Source organism: Caenorhabditis elegans, chromosome III (genome assembly GCF_000002985.6).
Source record: "Caenorhabditis elegans chromosome III".
NCBI lineage: Eukaryota > Metazoa > Nematoda > Chromadorea > Rhabditida > Rhabditidae > Caenorhabditis > Caenorhabditis elegans.
In genome coordinates this window covers 12853196-12874787 of record NC_003281.10, presented here as the reverse complement: position 1 = coordinate 12874787, position 21592 = coordinate 12853196, and the positions used below count along the sequence as shown (strand labels likewise).

At 37.0% G+C, this 21592-nt stretch overlaps 5 protein-coding genes and 1 non-coding gene across 7 annotated transcripts; 5 read left to right on the top strand and 1 right to left on the bottom strand.

Annotated features, from left to right (window-relative positions):
* Positions 1–131: 131 nt before the first annotated feature.
* mrg-1 (Mortality factor related protein 1) lies at positions 132–3759 on the top strand (the record flags this gene model as incomplete). 2 transcript variants are annotated; one of them, NM_067274.6, is made up of 4 exons in its annotated part: positions 132–628; positions 688–836; positions 1763–1976; positions 3121–3759. In NM_067274.6, the coding sequence occupies 4 exons, from the start codon at positions 134–136 to the stop codon at positions 3268–3270; spliced, it is 1008 nt and encodes a 335-aa protein (NP_499675.1). In that variant the 3' UTR covers positions 3271–3759. The 2 variants fall into 2 exon arrangements, with proteins under 2 accessions (NP_499675.1, NP_001122727.1); NM_001129255.6 differs by having other exon boundaries at positions 134–628; positions 1757–1976; positions 3121–3514.
* A 3409-nt stretch (positions 3760–7168) lies between these two features.
* Positions 7169–9840, bottom strand: Y37D8A.8 (LITAF domain-containing protein). Its single transcript, NM_001330976.3, has 4 exons — positions 9705–9840; positions 7769–7804; positions 7657–7722; positions 7169–7470 (listed from the first exon to the last, which is right to left on the bottom strand). Exons 1-4 carry the CDS (start codon positions 9816–9818, stop codon positions 7294–7296), a joined length of 393 nt encoding a protein of 130 aa, NP_001317723.1. The 5' UTR covers positions 9819–9840; the 3' UTR covers positions 7169–7293.
* Positions 9841–16280: 6440 nt separating this feature from the next.
* On the top strand, positions 16281–16404 carry Y37D8A.27. Its single transcript, NR_052815.1, has one exon. It is a non-coding gene; the product is annotated as an Unclassified non-coding RNA Y37D8A.27 (non-coding RNA).
* Positions 16405–16876: 472 nt separating this feature from the next.
* On the top strand, positions 16877–17955 carry Y37D8A.6 (LITAF domain-containing protein). Its single transcript, NM_067271.4, has 3 exons — positions 16877–17020; positions 17495–17590; positions 17663–17955. The coding sequence occupies exons 1-3, from the start codon at positions 16892–16894 to the stop codon at positions 17834–17836; spliced, it is 399 nt and encodes a 132-aa protein (NP_499672.1). The 5' UTR covers positions 16877–16891; the 3' UTR covers positions 17837–17955.
* A 104-nt stretch (positions 17956–18059) lies between these two features.
* Positions 18060–18944, top strand: Y37D8A.26 (LITAF domain-containing protein; the record flags this gene model as incomplete). Its single annotated transcript, NM_001027663.1, has 2 exons — positions 18060–18152; positions 18771–18944. 2 exons carry the CDS (start codon positions 18060–18062, stop codon positions 18942–18944), a joined length of 267 nt encoding a protein of 88 aa, NP_001022834.1.
* A 349-nt stretch (positions 18945–19293) lies between these two features.
* Y37D8A.5 (Membrane transporter protein) lies at positions 19294–20739 on the top strand. The gene is made up of 4 exons (NM_067270.4): positions 19294–19323; positions 19469–19677; positions 19893–20554; positions 20598–20739. Exons 2-4 carry the CDS (start codon positions 19473–19475, stop codon positions 20691–20693), a joined length of 963 nt encoding a protein of 320 aa, NP_499671.2. The 5' UTR covers positions 19294–19323; positions 19469–19472; the 3' UTR covers positions 20694–20739.
* Positions 20740–21592: the final 853 nt, after the last annotated feature.

Sequence of the window (21592 nt, the reverse complement as noted above, 5' to 3'; positions counted from 1 at the left end):
AATTTATCGAATTTTCGATATTTTTAATCTATTTTTTGATTAAAAATCGTTCAAATATACATCATTGGCTAGAATTGCTGCTAAAACTCGCTTAAAACACCAATTAATCGATTAATTTCTTTAATTCCTTCAGATGTCTTCAAAGAAGAACTTCGAAGTCGGCGAGAACGTCGCGTGCATCTACAAAGGCAAACCATACGATGCCAAAATTACTGATATCAAAACCAACAGCGATGGCAAGGAACTCTACTGCGTTCACTTCAAGGGCTGGAACAATCGATACGATGAGAAAATCCCAGTCGGCGAGGAGAAAGACCGCATTTTCAAGGGAACAGCCTCGGAGTATGCAGAGAAACACAACGCAGAGCTGCCAACAACTGCATTGAAGCCGAAGAAGAAAAGTCTTGCGGCTGAAGCACCACGAGACGATCGTGATGACACTCCGGGGACGTCGAAGGGAAAAAAGGCGAAATCGGTGACAATTGCGCCGGTTATGACCGCCGACGATATGAAGGTCGAGCTTCCGAAGCCACTGAGAAAGATCCTGATCGATGACTACGATCTTGTCTGCCGTTATTTCATAAACATCGTGCCACACGAGTATTCAGTTGATCAAATCATCGAGGACGTAAGCATAAAAAAAATTAAAATATCATTTTTTCCGATTTTCAAATCCAACATTTTCAGTACATCAAAACCATTCCGGTCAGTAATGAGCAAATGAGAACGGTCGATGATCTGCTCATCGAATACGAGGAAGCTGATATAAAAATCACGAATTTGGCTCTGATTTGCACCGCGCGTGGACTCGTCGACTATTTTAATGTCACTTTGGGGTTGGTTAATTCGAATATGTTAAACAGATGCATGCAAATTGCACGTAGCCCAATGTTTAGTACCACTGCAACTTTTTTCGAACGAGGGACGAGGAAAAGCGGTTTCTAGCCCATGGCCGAGGGGCCGACAAGTTTCAGCGGCCATTTATCTTGCTTTGTTTTCCGCGTGTTTTCTTTAATTTTTCATAGACTTTTCCCGTTTTTTTCTTATTAAAACTAAATAAAAGATAAATAAATATTTTTGCAGATGCCAAAACAATTTCCAAGTGAAAAAATTATGTATTCAGTCGGCAAGTAGCGGTGAAAGTGCTCAATGTTATATGATGGATTACGGGAATACTAAATCTAAACCTTTTCTGAAACATGGTATATATTCTGCTTAGAGACTGAAACTACCCGATTTTCATCATAACGAGACCGCTGAAAAAGATTTGAGATTTTCAAAATTCAACTTTTTGTGCAAAAATCTCAGAACTTTTTGAGCGGTCTCGTTATGAAAATCGAATAGTTTCAGTCTCTAAGCAGAATAAATGCCATGTTTCAGAAAAACGATTAGGTTTAGTATTACCGTAATCCATCATATAACATTGACCACTTTCACCGCTTCTTGCCGACTGAATACACAATTTTTTCACCTGGAAATTGTTTTGGCATCTACAAAAATATTTATTTATCTTTTATTTAGTTTTAATAAGAAAAAACGGAAAATTTTTTTGAAAAACAAAAGAAAACACGCGGAAAACAAAGCAAGATAAATTGCCGCTAAGTCTTGTCGGCCCCTCGGCCATGGCCTAGAAACCGCTTTTCCTCGTCCCTCGTTCGATAAAAGTAGCAGTGAGTACACATAATGCCCTCCGCTTCGTAGAATAGTCGCCCCAATCCCACTTGAAACAGTTACGATGTAAGGATGAATTGTTTAGTTCCAGCTACCAACTGCTCTATAAGTTCGAGCGGCCACAGTACAATGACCTTGTCAAAAAGCGAGCTATGGAGAAGGGAATCGACATCACAAACCCGACCGCCCTGCAGGATAGTGGATTCCGTCCATCTCAAGAGTACGGAATTGTGCATTTCTTGAGAATGCTCGCAAAGCTCCCGGACTACCTGAAGCTCACTCAATGGAATGATCATGTTATTAACGTATGTTCGAAGTTCAACTCCTGGAGCGTCTCCTGAATCTGGTTTCCACACGGAATCTGTTTTTTTTTGGCGAAAAGGTGTAAAATTTGGAAAAATTAGGCCGAAAATTGGATCGAAACCGTCAATTTTCTCGATTTCAGGATCATAAAAAATCCCATTTTGTAGGGAATAAGCAGATTCACAAAACATTGATTTTTAAAATTGAAAAATGGGGAAATTGCCTTGTTTAATTTTAAAAATCAATTTTTTTTTGTGAATCTGCGTTTTCTCCACAAAATTGAATATTTTACGATCCTGAAATCGAAAAACTGACGGTTTCGATCCAGTTTGAGGCCAAATTTCCAAAATTTACATTTTTTCAATGCGTATCATTTTTCTCAACATTAATATAAATAAAAAATAGCAAAAAAAAACGATTTTCCGTGAATTCAGGAGCCCGAAATTGCTTTAAAACACGCCTATGGGACCACAATGACAGAATATCATGATAAAAAATTCAAAAAAATTTTATAAATTTTATATGATTTTTTGAAAATTGGAAAAATCTCAGTTTTCACCTAATTATTTTTGAATTACCGTCAATTGGATTTGTTCGATGGAGCGAGCTTGCATTATTTTCATTAATTAATTTTATTTTTTCTCGTTATTTGACTGGTTTTCTTCATTTTCTATGTTTTTTCCTCGGAAAATGAAAGAAATAAATAGGACAAATGCGAAATGTTTGTTAAAAAGTAATTGAAAATGCGTAAAACTGTGATATTCTGAGTTCCGACAAGCCTGAGATTAGTATATTTCACAGTTTTACTCATTTTCAATTACTTTTTAACAAACATTTCGCATTTGTCCTTTTTAAAAGCATAGAAAATGAAGAAAACCAGCCAAATAACGAGAAAAAATAAAATTAATTAATGAAAATAATGCAAGCGCGCTCCATCGAACAAATCCAATTGACGGTAATTCAAAAATAATTAGGTGAAAACTGAGATTTTTTCAATTTTCGAAAAATCATATAAAATCTAGAAATTTTTTTTTGAATTTTTTTAATCATGATATTCGGTCATTGTGGTACCATAGGCGTGTTTTAAAGCAATTTCCCCACTGAGCGTAGTCCCATGCTCCAAAAATAAAATAAATCAATTTTCAGCGCATCATGATTGGAGTTCACGATTTGATTGTGTTCCTGAATAAGAATCACGGGAAGTACTACAGAGGATCGTCTGATTATCAAGGTGCCTCCAACGACTACTATCGCCGATCTCTCGCCGCCGACGACGGAGTTGGAGCGAATCAATAGACTGATCTCCTTCATCATGTGTTCCATCCCAGACGATCTTCAATACACCGATATAACTTCAATAATTTTATACATTGTTCATTATTTTCCAAAGCTAGCCCCACCATTATGTTTTTGTGAAATCGTGGAGATCCATATTTTGTTCACGTTAATCTCACGTTTTCTGACGACTTCCACATTTCGCATTCCATTATCGTTCAATTTTCCGTTTAGTTGTTTCCCAACTATTCTAATGAATATGATTCTCATTTTCTTTTCAATAGCCCCCCACATTCATATTTTTCCAGATTCTTCTTCTCTTCCAACTCCCCGCCATTTTTAGCCTATCGAGATTTGATATAATGTCTGCGTGCCCCCAAAACTATTCCATCTCGCATTCCACGTGCCAGACTGGAAAGAAGAGGAAGACTGAAGATTTTTTTGAATATTAGAATATACTTTTTTCTTCCGATTTTGAAGTTTCATGATTAAGATGGTTAAATATTGAGAATGCTTATTGAACAACATAACTGACCCGCAAAATATCTCGTAGCGAAAATTCTTGTCGATTTACGGGCTCGATTTTCGAATTGAATTTATTTTTAAATAGTGACAGCGATATTTAATTTTCTTCTATCACTATTCAAACAATTCAAAAATCCGGGTCCGTAAATCGACACTACAGTAGTCATATTACTGTAGTTTTTGCTACAAGATATTTTGCGCGTCGGATATGTTGTTCAATACGCATTCTCAAAAATTACAAGAAGTTGTCTTTTTTTGAAAAGAAATTTTTGAGTCTCAAAGAAAAAAAAACATCCCAAAAGGGTTTCCTCTCGCTCAGCCGCTTTTTTTTGGGAAAATTCGGTCATTTTCTTTGATACAATTTTTCGACTAAAATATCAAAAATATTTAGCAAAGTATTTCTACACTTTCTACATGACCGAATTTTCGCAAAAAAAAGAAACGCCGAAATCATCTCAACGCAGTCGAAGATTTTGGCAAGAATAGCCAGTTTTAGGAGCATTTTGTTTGTGTTTGCAGGCGACGCGCATTCGCGTACAAGGCATTTTAATTGACGCGCAAAACATTTAATTCAGCGGCAGCGAATACAATCTTAAATCAGTTTATCAGATGGCGCAGTTAAATTTTACCACAACTGATATTTTAATAAATTGATTAATTAAAATCTAATTTTAATGATTTAAAAGTGTTTAAAATGATTTTAAAACGAGTATTCGAAAGATTCCAGACCTGCCACAAACATTTATTTTTTGATCTACTCCTTTTTCGTCCCACTCTCTCATTCAACGCGACATTTTTTCTCTGTTCAGGTGAGGAATTGTTTTGCATTTTTTGTCATTTTTTCCAATGGGTGGCTTGGAGTACGGCTGTTTTTTTTTTCTCACAGAATGGATTTTCTGATTTTTCGTGATTTTTTCTTTTCGAGTTGCACGTTGACAAATGTTTCACCGCAAAACTTCGCGTTTTTATCGATTTTAAGATTAAAGTATAGGGTTTCGAAACGACGCAAGTTTTTCTGAGAAGCGAAAAGGTGTGCGCCTTTAAGGAGTACTGTAGTTACAAACTTTTGTTTCTTTCAATTTTTTTCGATGTTTTAAAACGCGTCAACAAAATGTTGTTTTTTATTTGAAGGCGCACACGTGTTTATAACATTACGAAAATTGAGCCCGTGAATCGACACAAATGCTACAGTAGTCATTTAAATAATTACTGTAGTTTTCGTTACGAGATATTTTGCGCGTCATAAATGTTGCACAATACGCATTCTCAAAATTTTGTAGTGCTCCCGTAATAGTACTGTAGGAATTTTGTAGGATTACTGTAGTTTAAAACAATAACAATTTCCAATTTTTTTCTGGCTAGAGAAATTGTAAAATTTTCTGGGCATTTTTCCCCGTTTTTCAAAATATTGATTGATTTTTTTCTGCTATGCGTCTTCCATTTTTGCTTTAAAAAAGTAAAATATAAATAATATTTTTCAATTTCAGACGCGTTGGATCCTCCAGCACGGGACGGATGGGTGGCATCGACGATGACACATGGAGCAAAAAGGAGCACTCATAGGAAGGTAATTGGTCTGCAATTTAAGCCGTGGACTTCTTGGGCTTCTCGGGCTTCTCTTGGGCCGTGGGCTTTTGAAATCAAATATTAATATTTTTCAATTTCAGATGCGTTAGATACTCCAGCAAAAATTGATTGAACGGATGGACGGAGGGACTGTTGGACGAAGGTTGGACGGAAGGACGACAGCGGCGACGACTCATGGAGCGAAAAGGAGCACTCGTAGTATGGTAATTGGTCTGCAATTTAAGCCGTGGGCTGCTTGGGCTTTTTTCGGGCCGTGGGCTTCTTTGTTGTTAATGTGCGAAAACGTGACGCTAGCGCCATTTTCAGTCGCTCGTCATTAGTGTTCCTCTCCACCCTTTAAGTTTGTTGGCCAGTCCGAGGGCACGGGCGGCCTTCTTTGAGGACGTCCACAGATTTTCTTTGTGGATAGGGCTGCGATCTACCACAGGTTAGGTGGTGATCTAAGCCTCCCTCTCATTGTCCCCACAACCACACGGGAGATCCTTCGATTCTTTTTGAAAGATTAAAAGGACAATCCGTTCTTCAAGTGCTATGCACTGCGGATCTGGGAGTCAGGTACATTGCCTGGTGATGATCCCACTGGGCTGTAATTTAAGCCACGTCCTAGCCGGGGAATATGGCCGATAGTCCAGTCGTTGATTACTCTACTTCCCAATAGATCTTGATCTCATGATAGATCTTGATCCAATCTTGATCTCATGGCCTCAAGATTGCTAGCGGCCACCACTACCGACTGAGCTGTCTGCCCCTCTTCTTCTTTTGTACATTGTTAGTAAAAAAGGTTGTTCCATGAACTGAAACAAATTGAAAAATTGGGAAAAACTGCGAGAATTAAAATATCTCCAGTTTTTGAAAAAACAGTTCAAATTTTGGGTTCACTCTTTTTGCTTTACAGTGATTGTTACATTGTAGATTCTGTGGACTTGTCCAACTGTCTACGACGGCATGAGTTTAGTAAAATGTGTTTACCATGAACTGAAAAACAAATTGGAAAATTGAGAAAAACTGCGAGAATTAAAATATCTCCAGTTTTTGAAAAAACAGTTCAAATTTTGGGTTCACTCTTTTTGCTTTACAGTGATTGTTACATTGTAGGATTCGGTGGGATCTTCCCAACAGTTCACAGTGGCATGAGTTTAGTGAAAGGTTTTACCATAAACTGAAACAAATTGGGAATTCGGGTAAAGCTTCGAAAATTTAAATTTCTAACTGTTCAACTTTTTGGTTCAATCTTTTTACTTTACAAGGACTATCGCACCTAACGCGCTACGCTTTGCAGAAAATTAAGTTGGAAAACTGGGGAAAATTCGGATTGTTTTGAACCAAAATTGACTGAGCCATAGTCATTCGAAGATAATATCATTCCTTGGTTTTTTCTAAGTGTATTCGGGCCTGCGGTCCTCAATCTGGATAGACTGGTCTTTCCAAAAGCATACGTAGTCTCATTGAAGGCCTGCTCTGCTGGTAGTAGGGAAAGAAGTGGCCTAAAGTTTCTAAGAGTAAGAGGGTGGCCCTGATCCCCGATTTTTGGGTCTGAACGAAACACGATAGCATTGCAGGCCACCAGCATGTACTGCTGGATGATGTTAAAAGTGGCCAAAATTCAAAATTTGCCGAGGTCGGCAAATTCGGCGTGCTTAACAAACTCAGGAAAATTTGATGTCTAAAATGAAGAAAAATAGAAATTTTAAAATTTCCAATTATTTAAAAAATCTCGACACGACTGATGAGGTCATGGTGCACCGAACTAGTATTCCCGAGAACAGAACCGCGACGCGACACGCGACGCACAGTAAAACAACAAGTCTGGGACGAGGTGGTTTACCCCGCCAAGAAACCCCGACAAAATATTTATTCCGAACGTTATAAGTGATTGAGTGCAATTTAAACGAGTACACGAATTGGGCTTTCACTTGTTGAGATTCTCAAAAATTATCCTCTCTTTTTACGCGACAGGACCATTCCACAGTTCGGACAATGATGAATTGCGTCACGGATATCAATGCAACAAAGGATGTAGATGAGGAAAAAGGCGACGAAGATAATCAATATGATAATAAGCCAAGCGAAACATCCCATTTCGTATTCGACAACTGTCACAACGGTACACTGAAAAAATTGTTGTTTGAAAATGTGTCTACTTTGAGGGCTTATATCTCGGTTGGCTTGGGTTTTATCAAAAAATTTTTCACTGAGAAAATATAGAGAAATATTTTCTGCATATTTTGTTAGTTAAAATTGTTTAAATAAAACTAAAGACAACCGAGATATAAGCTTGTGAAGTAGAGCACTCACTCTGCATCTTGGACAATATTCCTGGTAGGGTTTGAATGATGGAGCAACTTTCTCGTAATACATGTACTGAAATTAATTATCCATGTTTTGAATTGGTTTATTATCTTTTTACCGGTGTTGCCACGACGACTTGTCCAGCTTCTTTTCTCTGAAAACTCAAGTATAAGGTTTGATCTCCGAGAATTGCGGGAATTTAGAGTATATTCCCGCATTTTTTGTAGATCAAGCCGCAATGGGGCAGCCTGACATTGCAATTCTATAGCCGTAAAAAAAATGCGATTTTCTGAGTGATTTTTGTAAACACACAAAAATTGGCAACCTTTGTGCCTGCCCGGAAGACGACCTAAGCCTTATACAGTGCTGGCCAAAAAGATATCCACTTTTGGTTTTTTGTGTGTAACTTTTTTCTCAAGCATCCATTTGACTTGAATTTTTCCGTGTGCATAAAGCGAAATGTTACGCAAATTTGCGGACCAAACATTACATGATTATCGATTTTTTCTGAATTTTATTTCAATTTTTTGATTTTTTCGTTTTTCCAATTTTCATTATTTTTTTTGAATTATCAATAAAACGCACTCTTTTTGTTGCACTGGATTTGTTTGGTTGATAAATTATTTTTAAGGTATGGTAAAATCTGTTGGGTGTAAAAATCTTTCCTTGGACGTCAAGAAAGCCATTGTAGCTGGCTTCGAACAAGGAATACCCACGAAAATGCTCGCGCTGCAAATTCAACGTTCTCCGTCGACTATTTGGAAAGTAATCAAGAAGTACCAAACTGAGGTGAGTTCGAAAAATATTATTTTTTAATAATAAATGTTTAGAAATCCGTCGCTTTGAGAATCTCGCCCGGCAGGCCTCGAGTGACAACCCATAGGATGGATCGCAACATCCTCCGATCAGCAAGAGAAGATCCGCATAGGACCGCCACGGATATTCAAATGATTATAAGTTCTCCAAATGAACCTGTACCAAGTAAACGAACTGTTCGTCGACGTTTACAGCAAGCAGGACTACACGGACGAAAGCCAGTCAAGAAACCGTTCATCAGTAAGAAAAATCGCATGGCTCGAGTTGCGTGGGCAAAAGCGCATCTTCGTTGGGGACGTCAGGAATGGGCTAAACACATCTGGTCTGACGAAAGCAAGTTCAATTTGTTCGGGAGTGATGGAAATTCCTGGGTACGTCGTCCTGTTGGCTCTAGGTACTCTCCAAAGTATCAATGCCCAACCGTTAAGCATGGAGGTGGGAGCGTCATGGTGTGGGGGTGCTTCACCAGCACTTCCATGGGCCCACTAAGGAGAATCCAAAGCATTATGGATCGTTTTCAATACGAAAACATCTTGGAAACTACAATGCGACCCTGGGCACTTCAAAATGTGGGCCGTGGCTTCGTGTTTCAGCAGGATAACGATCCTAAGCATACTTCTCTTCATGTGCGTTCCTGGTTTCAACGTCGTCGTGTGCATTTGCTCGATTGGCCAAGTCAGTCTCCGGACTTGAATCCAATAGAGCATTTGTGGGAAGAGTTGGAAAGACGTCTTGGAGGTATTCGGGCTTCAAATGCAGATGCCAAATTCAACCAGTTGGAAAACGCTTGGAAAGCTATCCCCATGTCAGTTATTCACAAGCTGATCGACTCGATGCCACGTCGTTGTCAAGCTGTTATTGATGCAAACGGATACGCGACAAAGTATTAAGCATAATTATGTTGTTTTTAAATCCAATTGCTCATATTCCGGTACTTTAATTGTCATTTCCTTGCAACCTCGGTTTTTTCAATATTTCTAGTTTTTCGATTTTTTTGAATTTTTCTGAAGTTTTTTCAAAATCTGTTGAACATTTTTGATGAATATTGTGTTTTTAGATTTTGTGAACACTGTGGTGAAGTTTCAAAACAAAATAACCACTTAGAAAAAAGTTACACACAAAAAACCAAAAGTGGATATCTTTTTGGCCAGCACTGTACCTCATAGTAGGCATAGTAGGCACGTAGTAGGTATGCTTGCCTAAAACCCAGACACATATTCTGAAGAATAGCAATTTACCGAAACAACCAAGTCCCCGGGAGATGCAGTTTTCTTCGATTCCGGAATGACGTCGTCAGTGTCTGCGACAGCTTGTGCGTACGATGGTGGCGGAGATCCATGTTGTGGATCCATTATGGAGAAAAATAGAAGAATGAGAGAAAAACCGTTTGACAGAGCCTTTTATACCGGAAACCTACAAGACGTAGAACAAAATTCCACATGGAGGTAAATGGTGTCACGTTTATTTTTGTTTTTTTTTTGTAAAAAAAAATAATTCTTTCAAATATAAAATTGTAAAATGTTGGCAATCTTTTCTGGAAAGTTGGAAAAAACTTCAGATGGCTGGGTAGTTTTCTAGAAAGCTTGATATTCAACTGGAAAGATTTGGAAATCTCTGGAAAGTTAGAAAAATGTGGAAGATCTCGCGGACGAGAAAACGTGAAAAAATGAGCAAAATGGCCTTCAAAACGGTGGAATAGGAGGATTCCTAGTCCCCCCCGTTCGCGTAGTCCTCTCGGAGAAGAAAATAGCGTGTAAAAGATGAGACGCAGACAACGAGACGGCCTCATTCCTTGTCTTCGCTTGTCCGAGTGAATTTCACCGACAATATTCTCAATGGGGCGCGTTTTCATCGAAATTATACAAAGCCCGGTAGCACAGAAACTAGATGGCTTGGTTCATGATACTCAGTCTGAAAACCTATATTGGCTGCTATCTCGAAAACTAACCCCAAATTTGATTTTGCGATGCATATGGAAAATGACCGCAAAAAAATTCTCTATCTTTTCTATTAAGTAATTTTTTGATTGAAAATTTCCTAACCGGTCAAATTTGTGTTTGTTAGGTAGAGCGCGTTGGCACCCATCTAGCTGCTGTGCCACCGTGAAAGAGACAGCCAGCGAGCACATGCAAAGGGGCTACCAAACATTTTCTTCGGAAAGTTAAATATGGACATTTTGCAAGCTTCTAAATTACTCTAAATACTTCCAGAGTGTGCACAGAAGTGAGCATCTGGTGTCAGTTTATTCCATCTCTCTATAGATCTCTACTGCACACAAAATTTTAACCAAAAAACATATTTTCTTCTTGTAAAATGAAGAAAAATTAATTTCAAATATTCTGAGTTTGCTTCAACTTCTGAAATAAGGATTTTTTGCAAAAAGTACAAAAAAAAGACAATTACTGAGTTTTTGCCACTTTTTTTTGGATTTATTATATTAAAATTCAAACATTGTAGGGATTCGAAAAAAAAACTCACTTCAGTAATTGCCTTTGACTGTCAAAAAAAAATTTTAAGTTTTGTTGGAATTTGAGTTGTTTTCTGAGTTCAAGTTAATTCTGAGCAAAAAAATTAAAAAAAAAAAACTTTCAACACAACTGCCACTCTAATATACGTCTTTTGTGCCAGTTCGGTTTGCCTACTGGACGGCCTACTTCACGCCTACTCACGAACCGCACGTCTACCAACCTGGCAGGGCTATGCGGCTGATGGGAAAAGTCGGCTGTTGGCGTCTAGCACGCTCGATTCCAGGTCGACTGTGCTCACTGAGCATTTTGGAAACATCGCTAATTTTTTTGGAGGGATCTACAGTACAGTCCTCGACCCCTCTACAGTACTCCTACAGTACCACCACTTCCAGAACCCCTACAGTACCTCTACAGTAAACATATATTTTTATTTTTATAAAATTGCACTGAACAATGACGTCACCCTATTTCTTCCCCTTTTTATTTGCTTTTTTGCATCACTCTGTTTTTTGTTCCTCTGCTTCCTTCCCTCCATCACCTTTTGTGATGTTAACATTCACATAAATATTATGTCTACTTTTTCCAATTTTATGTTGAAATATTTCAAAATTTGAAACCAAAATTTCATACTTTTTTCTTATTTGAATTATTTGAATAAGTTTTTTATTTTAATTTTCTACAATTCCGGTACCTTTACACTTTGGAAAAAAATGATATCTGGCTCAATTGGGGGCTTGAGGCTATTTATATTGGCTGGTGCTGTCTATATTCCCGAAATTTTTTTTTCAGAGAGGCGTTTTCCGGGCGGGGAGTGCTAATGCTAACTGCACAAAAAGCTAGTTTCTCGACCTGTTATTCATCAATTCCTCGTGTTTATCAGCTCAATATTGTGCAAACAAATTTCGAGAAAAAACCTTGGCTGAGTCAGAAAGTCAGAAAGTACCCTTATCTTCATTTCCTGTATTTTTTCTGGTCACGGATTTCTGTCTTCCCTCATAAATTGAAATGGAAGAGTTTGCCGAATTAGGCCATTCTGGCTCGGATATATCTGGGGTTGATTTGCGGTGCGTTGCGTGTCGCGTCGCGGCTCGGTTTTAACTGTAAAACTAAATGTATTTGTCCGTGTGGAGTACACGACACTTTCCCACGCGTTGTCCGGCAGGCGATTGCCAATGGAGCGCGAAAAATTCAATAAGGACGGGGACGGTCAGAACCCCGTGTCTGGTTGAAAATTTTTATTTTTATTTTTATTAAACAGTTACAATAAAACAGAAAAAGTGAAAAATAAATAAAATTTTTAATTTTCTGAAAATTATTATTTTGCCAAAAAATATTACCCCACAACCACAACTCAAATGGAAAAATATGGGAAGTGGGAAAAGGTATAAGGTTTCACTTGAGACGTAATGTACATACTTTATTATTTTTCCCTTCTCCTATTTATTGCGAAATTTATTAATTTTTTTTTCAAATTCTTTAAAATAATACGATTTGAAGTTAATTTTTTTCTAGATTTTTCCAGAACTCTCTAGGATTTTTTGGAATTTTATAGAAGTCTCTAGAAGTTTCTAGAAGATTTCGTAATCTCCAGAATGTTCTCAAAATATTGAAAATTTTTTCGTTTTTTTTTTTTCAAAAGTTTCTTGTAGTTTCAAGAGTTTTTCAGAATTTTACAGAAGATTTGAAATGTTTCTAGAATATTTTAAAACTTCCTAATGTTAAAATCTGCCAAATCAAAAATAAAACACTTCACAGTACCCCTACAGTACTCCTACAGTACCCCTACAGTACCCTGACTCTAATTCTTCAAAAACTCCGACTCAGTATCCCTTCAAACGACAACAACTCAATTTTTCCAAAATTATAATTAATTTACAGTACCCCTACAGTACTTCTACAGTACCCGAACAGCTCTCCTACTGTATCCCCAGTACCCCTACAGTACCTCGACCAAGGGTGTCAAGTCCCGTGTCCCGTTTGTCCCGTTGTCCCGTTTTTTGAGTGTTTTCACGGGAACGGGACGTCCCGTTGTCCCGTTTTTAAAATTTTCACGGGAACGGGACGTCCCGCTGTCCCGTTTTTGTAATTTTTACGGGACATTGACACCCTTGACCCCGACCATACCCCTCCACTAACCTCAACTCAATAGTGCTTCAAAATACAAAATACAAATAATCAATTCTTGAAATCTACAGTGACCCTACAGTACCCCTACAGTACCCCATACAGTACCCCTTCAGTAATTCCTCCACTAACCCTCGTCTAATATATTTCCCACCAGTTCAACTATTTTTAGACATTCAATTAAAATTTTAGACATGTCCACTTAAAGTTTCAAAGTTGAAAAGAGTCTAGTTTAATTTGACTTTGAAATTTTGAGCACATTTCCTCTCTGACGTCATATCCTCTCTGAGTACTAAGTTTTTGAATGTTGTTTTTTCTAATGACACGTTTCTTTCGTAAGCTCATTTTTCTTTCTAATTATGCTTTCCTGGATTCAATTAATAATTTCTGGCGTTCCTTTATAGTCGTGTCATCATAGATGCCGTCCCAAATTGCGTTTTTAGATCTTTGATATTTTTTTTACCAGAAAAAAATAAAATTGCTTTGTATTTTATTATCTTTCCATCTATCAGTTTAAACTTTGATATTTAAAAAATGCCATTTTGCGACCAATTATCAAAATAAATGCTTAATTTTTTTGGTAAAAAAAATTCAGTCAAAGTTTTAGCAAATTACCAAATAAAAACTGGATTTTTTTTCAATTTTTAACCGAAAAAATATGTCTTGCTTTACAAAAAAATATCTGATAAACGCCGAAGAATCGGAGAAAAAAACCCATGCAAACTTTTAGAAAAACATGACAATGAGAAAATTCCACGTGCGAGAATTGTTGGTTTTCAGCCTTTAAGCCCTAGGTTTTCCCACATATATCACATAACTTTTCTGTGTATTTTGGAAGGATACGTCAGCAAATAGATTTATCCTAAAGGTGGGGTAAATTTTTTTCGGGTATTTAGAAATTCTATCGCTCATAATTTTTCTAAAAATTAGAATCAAACTGCCGTCAGAAGTGGAACTTCAAAAAATTGGTGAAAACTGAATTCTTCCCGCTTGCTGACTTGAAAAAAAAATTTAAAATTTCCAAAATTTTTGTGTGTAATTTTTGTAAAACTTTAATTTTATCGAAAAATTCCCTTGATGCCAAGCCCACAACTTTTCTGTTTTTCTACGCAAGTTAATGCAAAGGCGGAATTAAGAAAAACCAATTAAAATTGACCAGAATTTGTGTTGCAAAAATAAAGTTCTAATTAAAACAAATATTTTGTTGTGACATTTTTTCACAGTTCTAGACTACGCAATTCCACCTTTAAGAAAATTTTTTTTCAACCAAATATTTCCAAGAAGGAGAGAAGCTATAAACTCTAGCTGTCTGAGTCTCTTTTTCATCCTATCCCTTCACATGTGTTCTTAACCTGTCCTTTCTCCCTTTCATATAATCAATTCAACCCCACCCGCCGCTTCGTTTTGTTTCGATTGACGGGAATGGAAATCGAATTTTTTTTGTTCTTCTTTTCATCTCTATTCCTCTACATATCCCTTCTACGATTCCTCATGTTTTCATGATTCACACAAACTTACGTGGATCTGCTTGCAAAGAGGTTTATAAAAATAAATGATTTTTTGTATTTAGTTTAATACTTGATTAAAATTCAACTATAATCACAACTTACCTAGTTTGACTTTAAGATTAAAACTTGTTCAGTCACGTTTCCAATGCTTTGCCATTTTTCCGAGAAGCCCTTCCTTTCCCCGTGTTGTCCTGGCAACGGACTAAAACAATCGAAAATCAGTGGACTTTTGAACAATTTTAAACACATTTTTTATTTTTTTACATATATTTTCCTATGATCTTTAACTTCACCGCGCTTTTTTGTTTGTATTTTTTGATCGACCTTGACAATTGCAACTTCAATGTAGGCGACAAATATGACGTGTTGAGTGTGTACGAAACAACTTTTTTAGTTGAAAATTGAAGTAATTTCTATCACTTTAAACATTTTTCCAAACAAAACTTTTCTATGTGTACATCAAAAAACGTATAATTGTTTTTAAAATTCAGAATTTAACAGAAAATTGAAAAATGTTAATTTTTTAAATTTTTTAACAGCTATATTCGGTAATTACGGTCTATTTTCTATCTGTATTTACCGAGTATAACTGTTAAAAAAATTTTGCACAAATAAAAAATATATATTGATTTTTGAATTCCCGCGCAAATGAATTACCTATAATAGTTTTGAAATTTTTCAGGCAGTTTCCCTGCAAAAAAATATATAAATTCATGTGAAACCATTGATTTTTAGCAAATTTTTTCCGGAAGGAAAAATCGGATAAATCCTAATCAAAAATAGCTGGAATATGTCAAACTTAGGTAATTCATTTGCGCGGGAATTCAAAAAATTATCTCATTTATTCCATTTTTTTGCGAAATTGGCAAAAAAAATTATTAAAAAAATGGTCATTACGGTTTATCTGTCATTTGTCATTTTTCTAGTCTATACTGGTACTGTAGGAGTACTGTAGGGGTACTGTAGAAGTACTGCAGGGGTAATTTACTAGGAAAATTGCAATATTAGGTAATTCATTTGCGCGGGAATTCAAAAATAATTTTCTTATTTATTCTATTTTTTGCTAAATTGAAAAAATTTTAAAAAAATTTAAAAATTTCTTTAATTAATTAAAAAGATTGCAGAAGTTACCAATATCCTAAAAATTCAGAGGAAATTTTTTTTTCAAAAATATACACAATTAAAAAAAATTCCGGAATAATGAGCCGCTCATTTCAGCTTCATCAATTCTTTGCACGAAATTGACAACTTAGAATTCAAATGTTGTGTATATTGTCCAGCTATAGTAGGCATTTTTAGGCAGGCAGGAAGGAAGGCAGGACATTTTCTAGCTTCTCTGCCTCCTTTCAATATTTCCCCATTTTCCCCGAAGCTCACTTTTGCTTTTGACAAGTTGTCAAAAACAAAAAAAAAAGGTGAGAGAGAAATGTATAATTTAATCAGTTGGCTGGTTACCAGTATGATATCAGATATTATAAGGCGTACGTCGGTTGCCATGGGGGACACGCGCCGGAAGGTTTTTCAAAACTTGAGTTCTCACAACTCAAAGTCAGTGCCTTTCTCTCTGTCATTTTGATATTATTGGAACCTGACATTTTTCTAGAATCAAAAAGTTTGTGTTAACCAGATGTTTCTTCTGAGTTTGACGCTTGCAAGTGACGGAGTTGACAGCTTAATTTTTTACTTTTGTTTTGGAAAATTTATATTTCTTTCGTTTTAGGCTTAGGCTTAGGCTTGGTCTTAGGCTTAGGCCTAGGGTTAGGTTTAGTCATAGTCTGAGGCCGAGGCTTAGGCTTAGATTTAGGCTTAGTATTAGGGTTTGGGTTAGGCTTAGGCTTTGGGTAGAGTAGCTTAAATTTTTTTCTAGTGTAGCTTAATTTTTTCTCGGTTCTTATAGTGCTAAATCAACCAATTATAGTAATACAACTTTTGAAAAAATTCAGAAAATTGTTTATTCCAAGCTTAGGCTTTTGCTTAGTCTTAGGCTTAGGCTTAGGCTTAAGCTCACAATCAGGCCCATGTTCAGGCTGAGGCTTAGGTTCATTCTCAGGCATGGTCTGAGACTGAGGCTTAGGCTGTGGCTTAGGCCTAGACTTAGGCTTGCGCTCATGAGATTTTTTCAAACAATTATCGATATAAATTTCTCTTCCTATGCTATAATTCCTCAGAGATTGTCCACTGACTCACTCGCCATATGGTGATCGAAAATTTGTCACTAGTAAAAGTTCACATGCCCTTCAACTTATCCCATGTGCCATTTTTTTGCTATATTCTCTGAACTTTAAGCTTTCCGCATTTTCAATTTTTCAGTCAATCAAATATACAATGGACTCCAAGGGCGCAGCTCCACCATATCCACAGGCTCCACCAGCATACGCTGAAGCACAGCAGCCGCCACCAACAATTATTTATCCACCAACACAAATGCCACAACAGGGACCGGGACAGGGACCGGTTAGTTGAGATATGGTGCTGAAATGGCCAAATTTCAGAATTATAATTTTTTTTTAATTGGAATTTTTCCAAAATTTATTTCGAGTCAAAAATTGCGCCTTAACTAGGTACATAAAACTGGAACAAGGTGGAAAAATTTTCAATTTTCGAAATATAATTAGGTTTGAAAAAAAAAGTACACGACTTTCCCACGCGTTGTCCGGCTTGTCAATGGAGCGCAAAAAATTCAATGAGGAAGGGCAGAATCCCGTGTCAACATAAACAAAATTCGATAAAAATTGAATTTTTTTGTCTATTTCTGAAAATTTTTATTTACTATTAGATTTCTCGATTTTCCGAAAAATCAAAAATTCTTTTAAAAAAATAAATCTATAAATATAATTATGTACAGTTGAAAAAAATTCCGAAAAAAAATCTCTGAAATTTTCAATGAAATTCGGGTAAGTTTAAAACTTGAATTCTGAATTTTTACAGGTCTATGTGGTTCAACAACCGCAGGAAATTATCATCGTCGGCACAAAAATGGCTCCATCCTTCGAGCCGTACACCGAGTTCTGTCCTCGTTGTAATGTGAGTTCCTAAAAACTAAAAAAAAATTTTTTTCGACTCCAATTCCCCCAAAACAATCCAAAAAAATTTCAGACAAATGTATGCACCAGAGTCGAGCGTACAATGGGCTTCTGCTCATGGACAATGCTCTTCCTTGGGCTCTTCGTGTTCTTCCCACTTCTGTGCTGCTTCTGCCTTGACGGATTCAAAGATTCGAGACATTCATGTCCAAATTGTGGAACTATTCTCTCTTATAAGAGAAGATAATTTTTTCCCAAAAAATTCTGAAATCTGTAAATTCTGTCTTCCCCATTGAATCCCGTTGAATCCAAATACCAAATCTCCAATTATTTTTTGAAATTTTTCAATGAAAATTTCATTTGGTTTTTTTTTTAGTTTTTATTGTTTCTGCAGCAAAAAAGGCATAAAATTGAGCTTCTGGAGCTCGTAAATTTCACAATTTCCTTCTCCAAAATTTTCATTTTTCCAAATGCTCAATGTGAACAGCTGTGCTCCAAAATCAGAAGAAGTTAAATATGTGGTTCATAAAACGCCATATCTCGAATTTTGCACAAATTGCCAGGTAGGTAAAATATTATATTTCAAAAATTTCCAAAAAATTTTTCAATTTTCTGGAAGAATTTTGCAAAAAAAAAAACTCAAATTGGTTTTATTGCGTCAGGTTTTCTGAGAAAATTAAAAATTTAATTTCGCGCCAACATTTTTTTTTCGAAAAATCATAACTAGAATTTACTGCCAAACTTGTTTCAAAAATTGATCTTCGCCACAAAAATTTTCCAAAAATTATAATTTGATTTTTGCGCTAAAATTTTTTCACAAGCCCAAGCCTAGGCCTAAACTTAACCATGAGCCTAAGCCTAAGCCTAAGCTTGAACCTAAGCCTAAGCCTAAGCCTAAGACTGAGACTAAGCCTAAGCCCAACCAAGCCTAAATAGCGTAGCTAACGCTCGCCACTGACGCCAAGCCTAAGCCTAGGCCTAAACTTAACCATGAGCCTAAGCCTCAGCCTGATCATAAGCCTAAGCCTGAGCTTAAGCCTAAGCCTATGTCTAAGCCTAAGCGTAATATTGTAGAATTCGAGTTTTGGGCGCAAAGTTTTAAAACAGTTTTGAAAAATTAAAATTTCCAAAAATTCCTGGTATTTAAAAATATGAATCTAAAAATGAATCTTCTATTCCAGGAAACCGTGACTACAAAAACCGAGCAAGTATTTGGAATGCTGAACTTTGCTCTATTCATCACCTGCCTTTTTCTTCCCTGTTTTATCGTTTGCTTCTGGTGTCGCTGCTTCATGGATGTTCACCATAGATGTCCCAATTGCAACAAGTCACTTGGAAAACGAGATCGAATTTGATTAATAAAATTATAATTTGGAATTTGGCAACTATTAAGTTTAACCAATTCCCACTACGTCTAATCACCTGTTAACATTTCCAGTTAACATTACAAATCACATATTTATCTGCATCTCTAATTTTATTTCTAATTTCTAAAGTTGCATTTTGAACTACCCAGTTTGGTAGACTTGCCGAGATTATTTGCAAGAGTTTCATTAAAATTAAATTTGTTACATAGTTATTTTCCGTGACCTTTTTTTGGATGACAATTACAATAAATTATGCTCATTTTACTTTGTCCCAATTCACGTGGATTGTGTGTATAAATAGGAGAAAATTCTTCAAAAATTTCAATTATCGATTATTACTCGATACCTCGAGTTGGACAACTTCAAGGTTAGTTTTTTTTTGTAAACTTTTTGCACAGGTAAATCGCGGTATGTTTATAATACGTGTGTTAAACATGTACGACGTTTTACCTGTGCAGGAAATTTCGAATTTAAATTTCTATTCTGGCTCATCAAAAAATCCGAATTTTCAGCACTATGGCCGAAGGAGGACAACCCGCAATGGACCCGAGTGCAGCTCCAGCTGCCGCCGCCTCACCTGTTGACGCCGGAGTTGCTCCACCAGGTGCTCCAGAAACTGGAGGATCTCAAGTTGGTACAGGAGGCGGACAAGACGCATCGATTGGATTCGTGACGAAGACATATGCCAATTATGTTCAGGACATCCAACAGGCTGCAGAAGGTGAGAACAAGTTCTACAGTTGAGAACCTCGGATTGACATTGTGGAAACATCGCCAACGAAATCGGTGCTCAATTTCGATTGCGATGATGTCTATGATGACAATTCTGCCAGGGCGCAAAACGCATCGCAAGTCAATTGTTGCAAATGACTATTCGGGGGCAGTATGCACACATCACGAATCACCTTTGTAATCATTAACTTATTAATTTTCCAGGGCTCCGCCAACGTGCCACTGCTCTCCAACAAGAAGGGCCTGCTCAAATCCAACAGCTCCAATCCCAAATCCAACCACAAACCCAGGAGCTCCTCTCGGCTCTTCAAGAGACCCAACAACCAGTCGGCTTAGCAACTTCCTCAGTCGTTGAAATCTTCGGATGGTCTTCGATCCTTCTTCTTGGCGCCGGCATCGCCAGCATCATTGGTGGCTACGTGCTCTCGCCAATCTTTGGAATTTTCATCGGAAGAGGTGGTGCGGCAATTTTCGCATCGCTTGTACTCCCTGGAGCCGGTGCATATTACTTGAATGCCGAGGATGGCTCAACGTCTGCGACAAGATTTCAGCTGTTGGTTTTGGCATTGGCTCAAGGAATCCTGATGGGACACTCGATCTCGTACACCTACTTGAGCGGACAGCCTCTCGGATTCATTACTCCAATGGTTATTGCATTCGCATATCCGTTGATTGCTGGACAAGTTGGTACAGCTCGTGCTCCATTGTTGGGTGGTGCAATCGGTGCGGCTCTCGGGGTTCAGCTTTTGCTTGGAATCGTCTCTGGAAGTCTCTCTTTCTCCTATTTCATTTTGAGTGCCCTCTACAGCGTTGCTTCCGGTGCACTTCTTCAAATTGCCAACAAGAATATGACGCCACCAAGCAGAGTAAGATGACCGCAAAATGATTTCAAAAATATTTTATTTTCAGCACCACATGTATCAAATGCTTTTGGTCTCTTCGTTCCTTTTCTCCAAAGCTTTGGTCTATGGATTGTTTGGATCTGCTGGGCCACCAAAGGCTTGAATTGAACTTCCATCCGTTTTGTGCAAATAAAATGCATTACAAAGCTTTTTTTTGTTTTAATCATTGAACAATTTCTTGAAACAGTTCCAAGTTGTTATTCTCCAATGATTCTCAAGTTTCCGGCTCTCCGTTATTAGCTTATCGTTTGTTTCTTTGAGACTTCAAACCGATTTGGTTCTGCTTTTCAGCTTTACAATAAAAGGTTCTTAACTATACCGTTGCGTGACAGGGACGCCTGTCTCCCGCCTCTTCATGTGCCTAACATCAAACGCGCTCCCGAGGAATGCATTTCTTTTATTTTTTCAATAATCCAGAATCTTAGTTTCAGGCTCAAAGTTCGATTTTATCCCTAAAAATGAGTCTTGACTACTCCCAATAAAGCCGTAAATCCTTTGAATGGATTCTCTATTTCTTCTGAAGATCAAGCAACGGACTTTTGATACATCTCCAGGGCATTTCTTTCTGCAAAAATGCACGTACTAACTTCAATAAATAACATAATAAACCTACTGGTTACATGCACACTACATAACTCGACTATAGTATCTTAAAATAGTTTAAATTTCATCTCCATGCAATCTACCGAATCAAAATTTAATCTGATATGCACGTAGTGATTTCTGGCTTTATTACTATTCAGTTTTTCTAAGCTTTTGATATAACAAATCCTTGAATCAGGTTGAAGAAATTTCCATCATCACTGTCACATTTATGAACGGGCTCTGGTTCCCTGCAGGCATTTCCAAATGTTTGTTAATATACCGAAGAAAATAGAATTGTGCTCGGTGAGCACAATTCTATAAGCTTCCCAATGGACACATAGAAAATCAACTATGTAAAATTATTTAATTTTCACTGAAATTTTGCACAACCGGAATTTTTGAAATTTTCATCAAAAC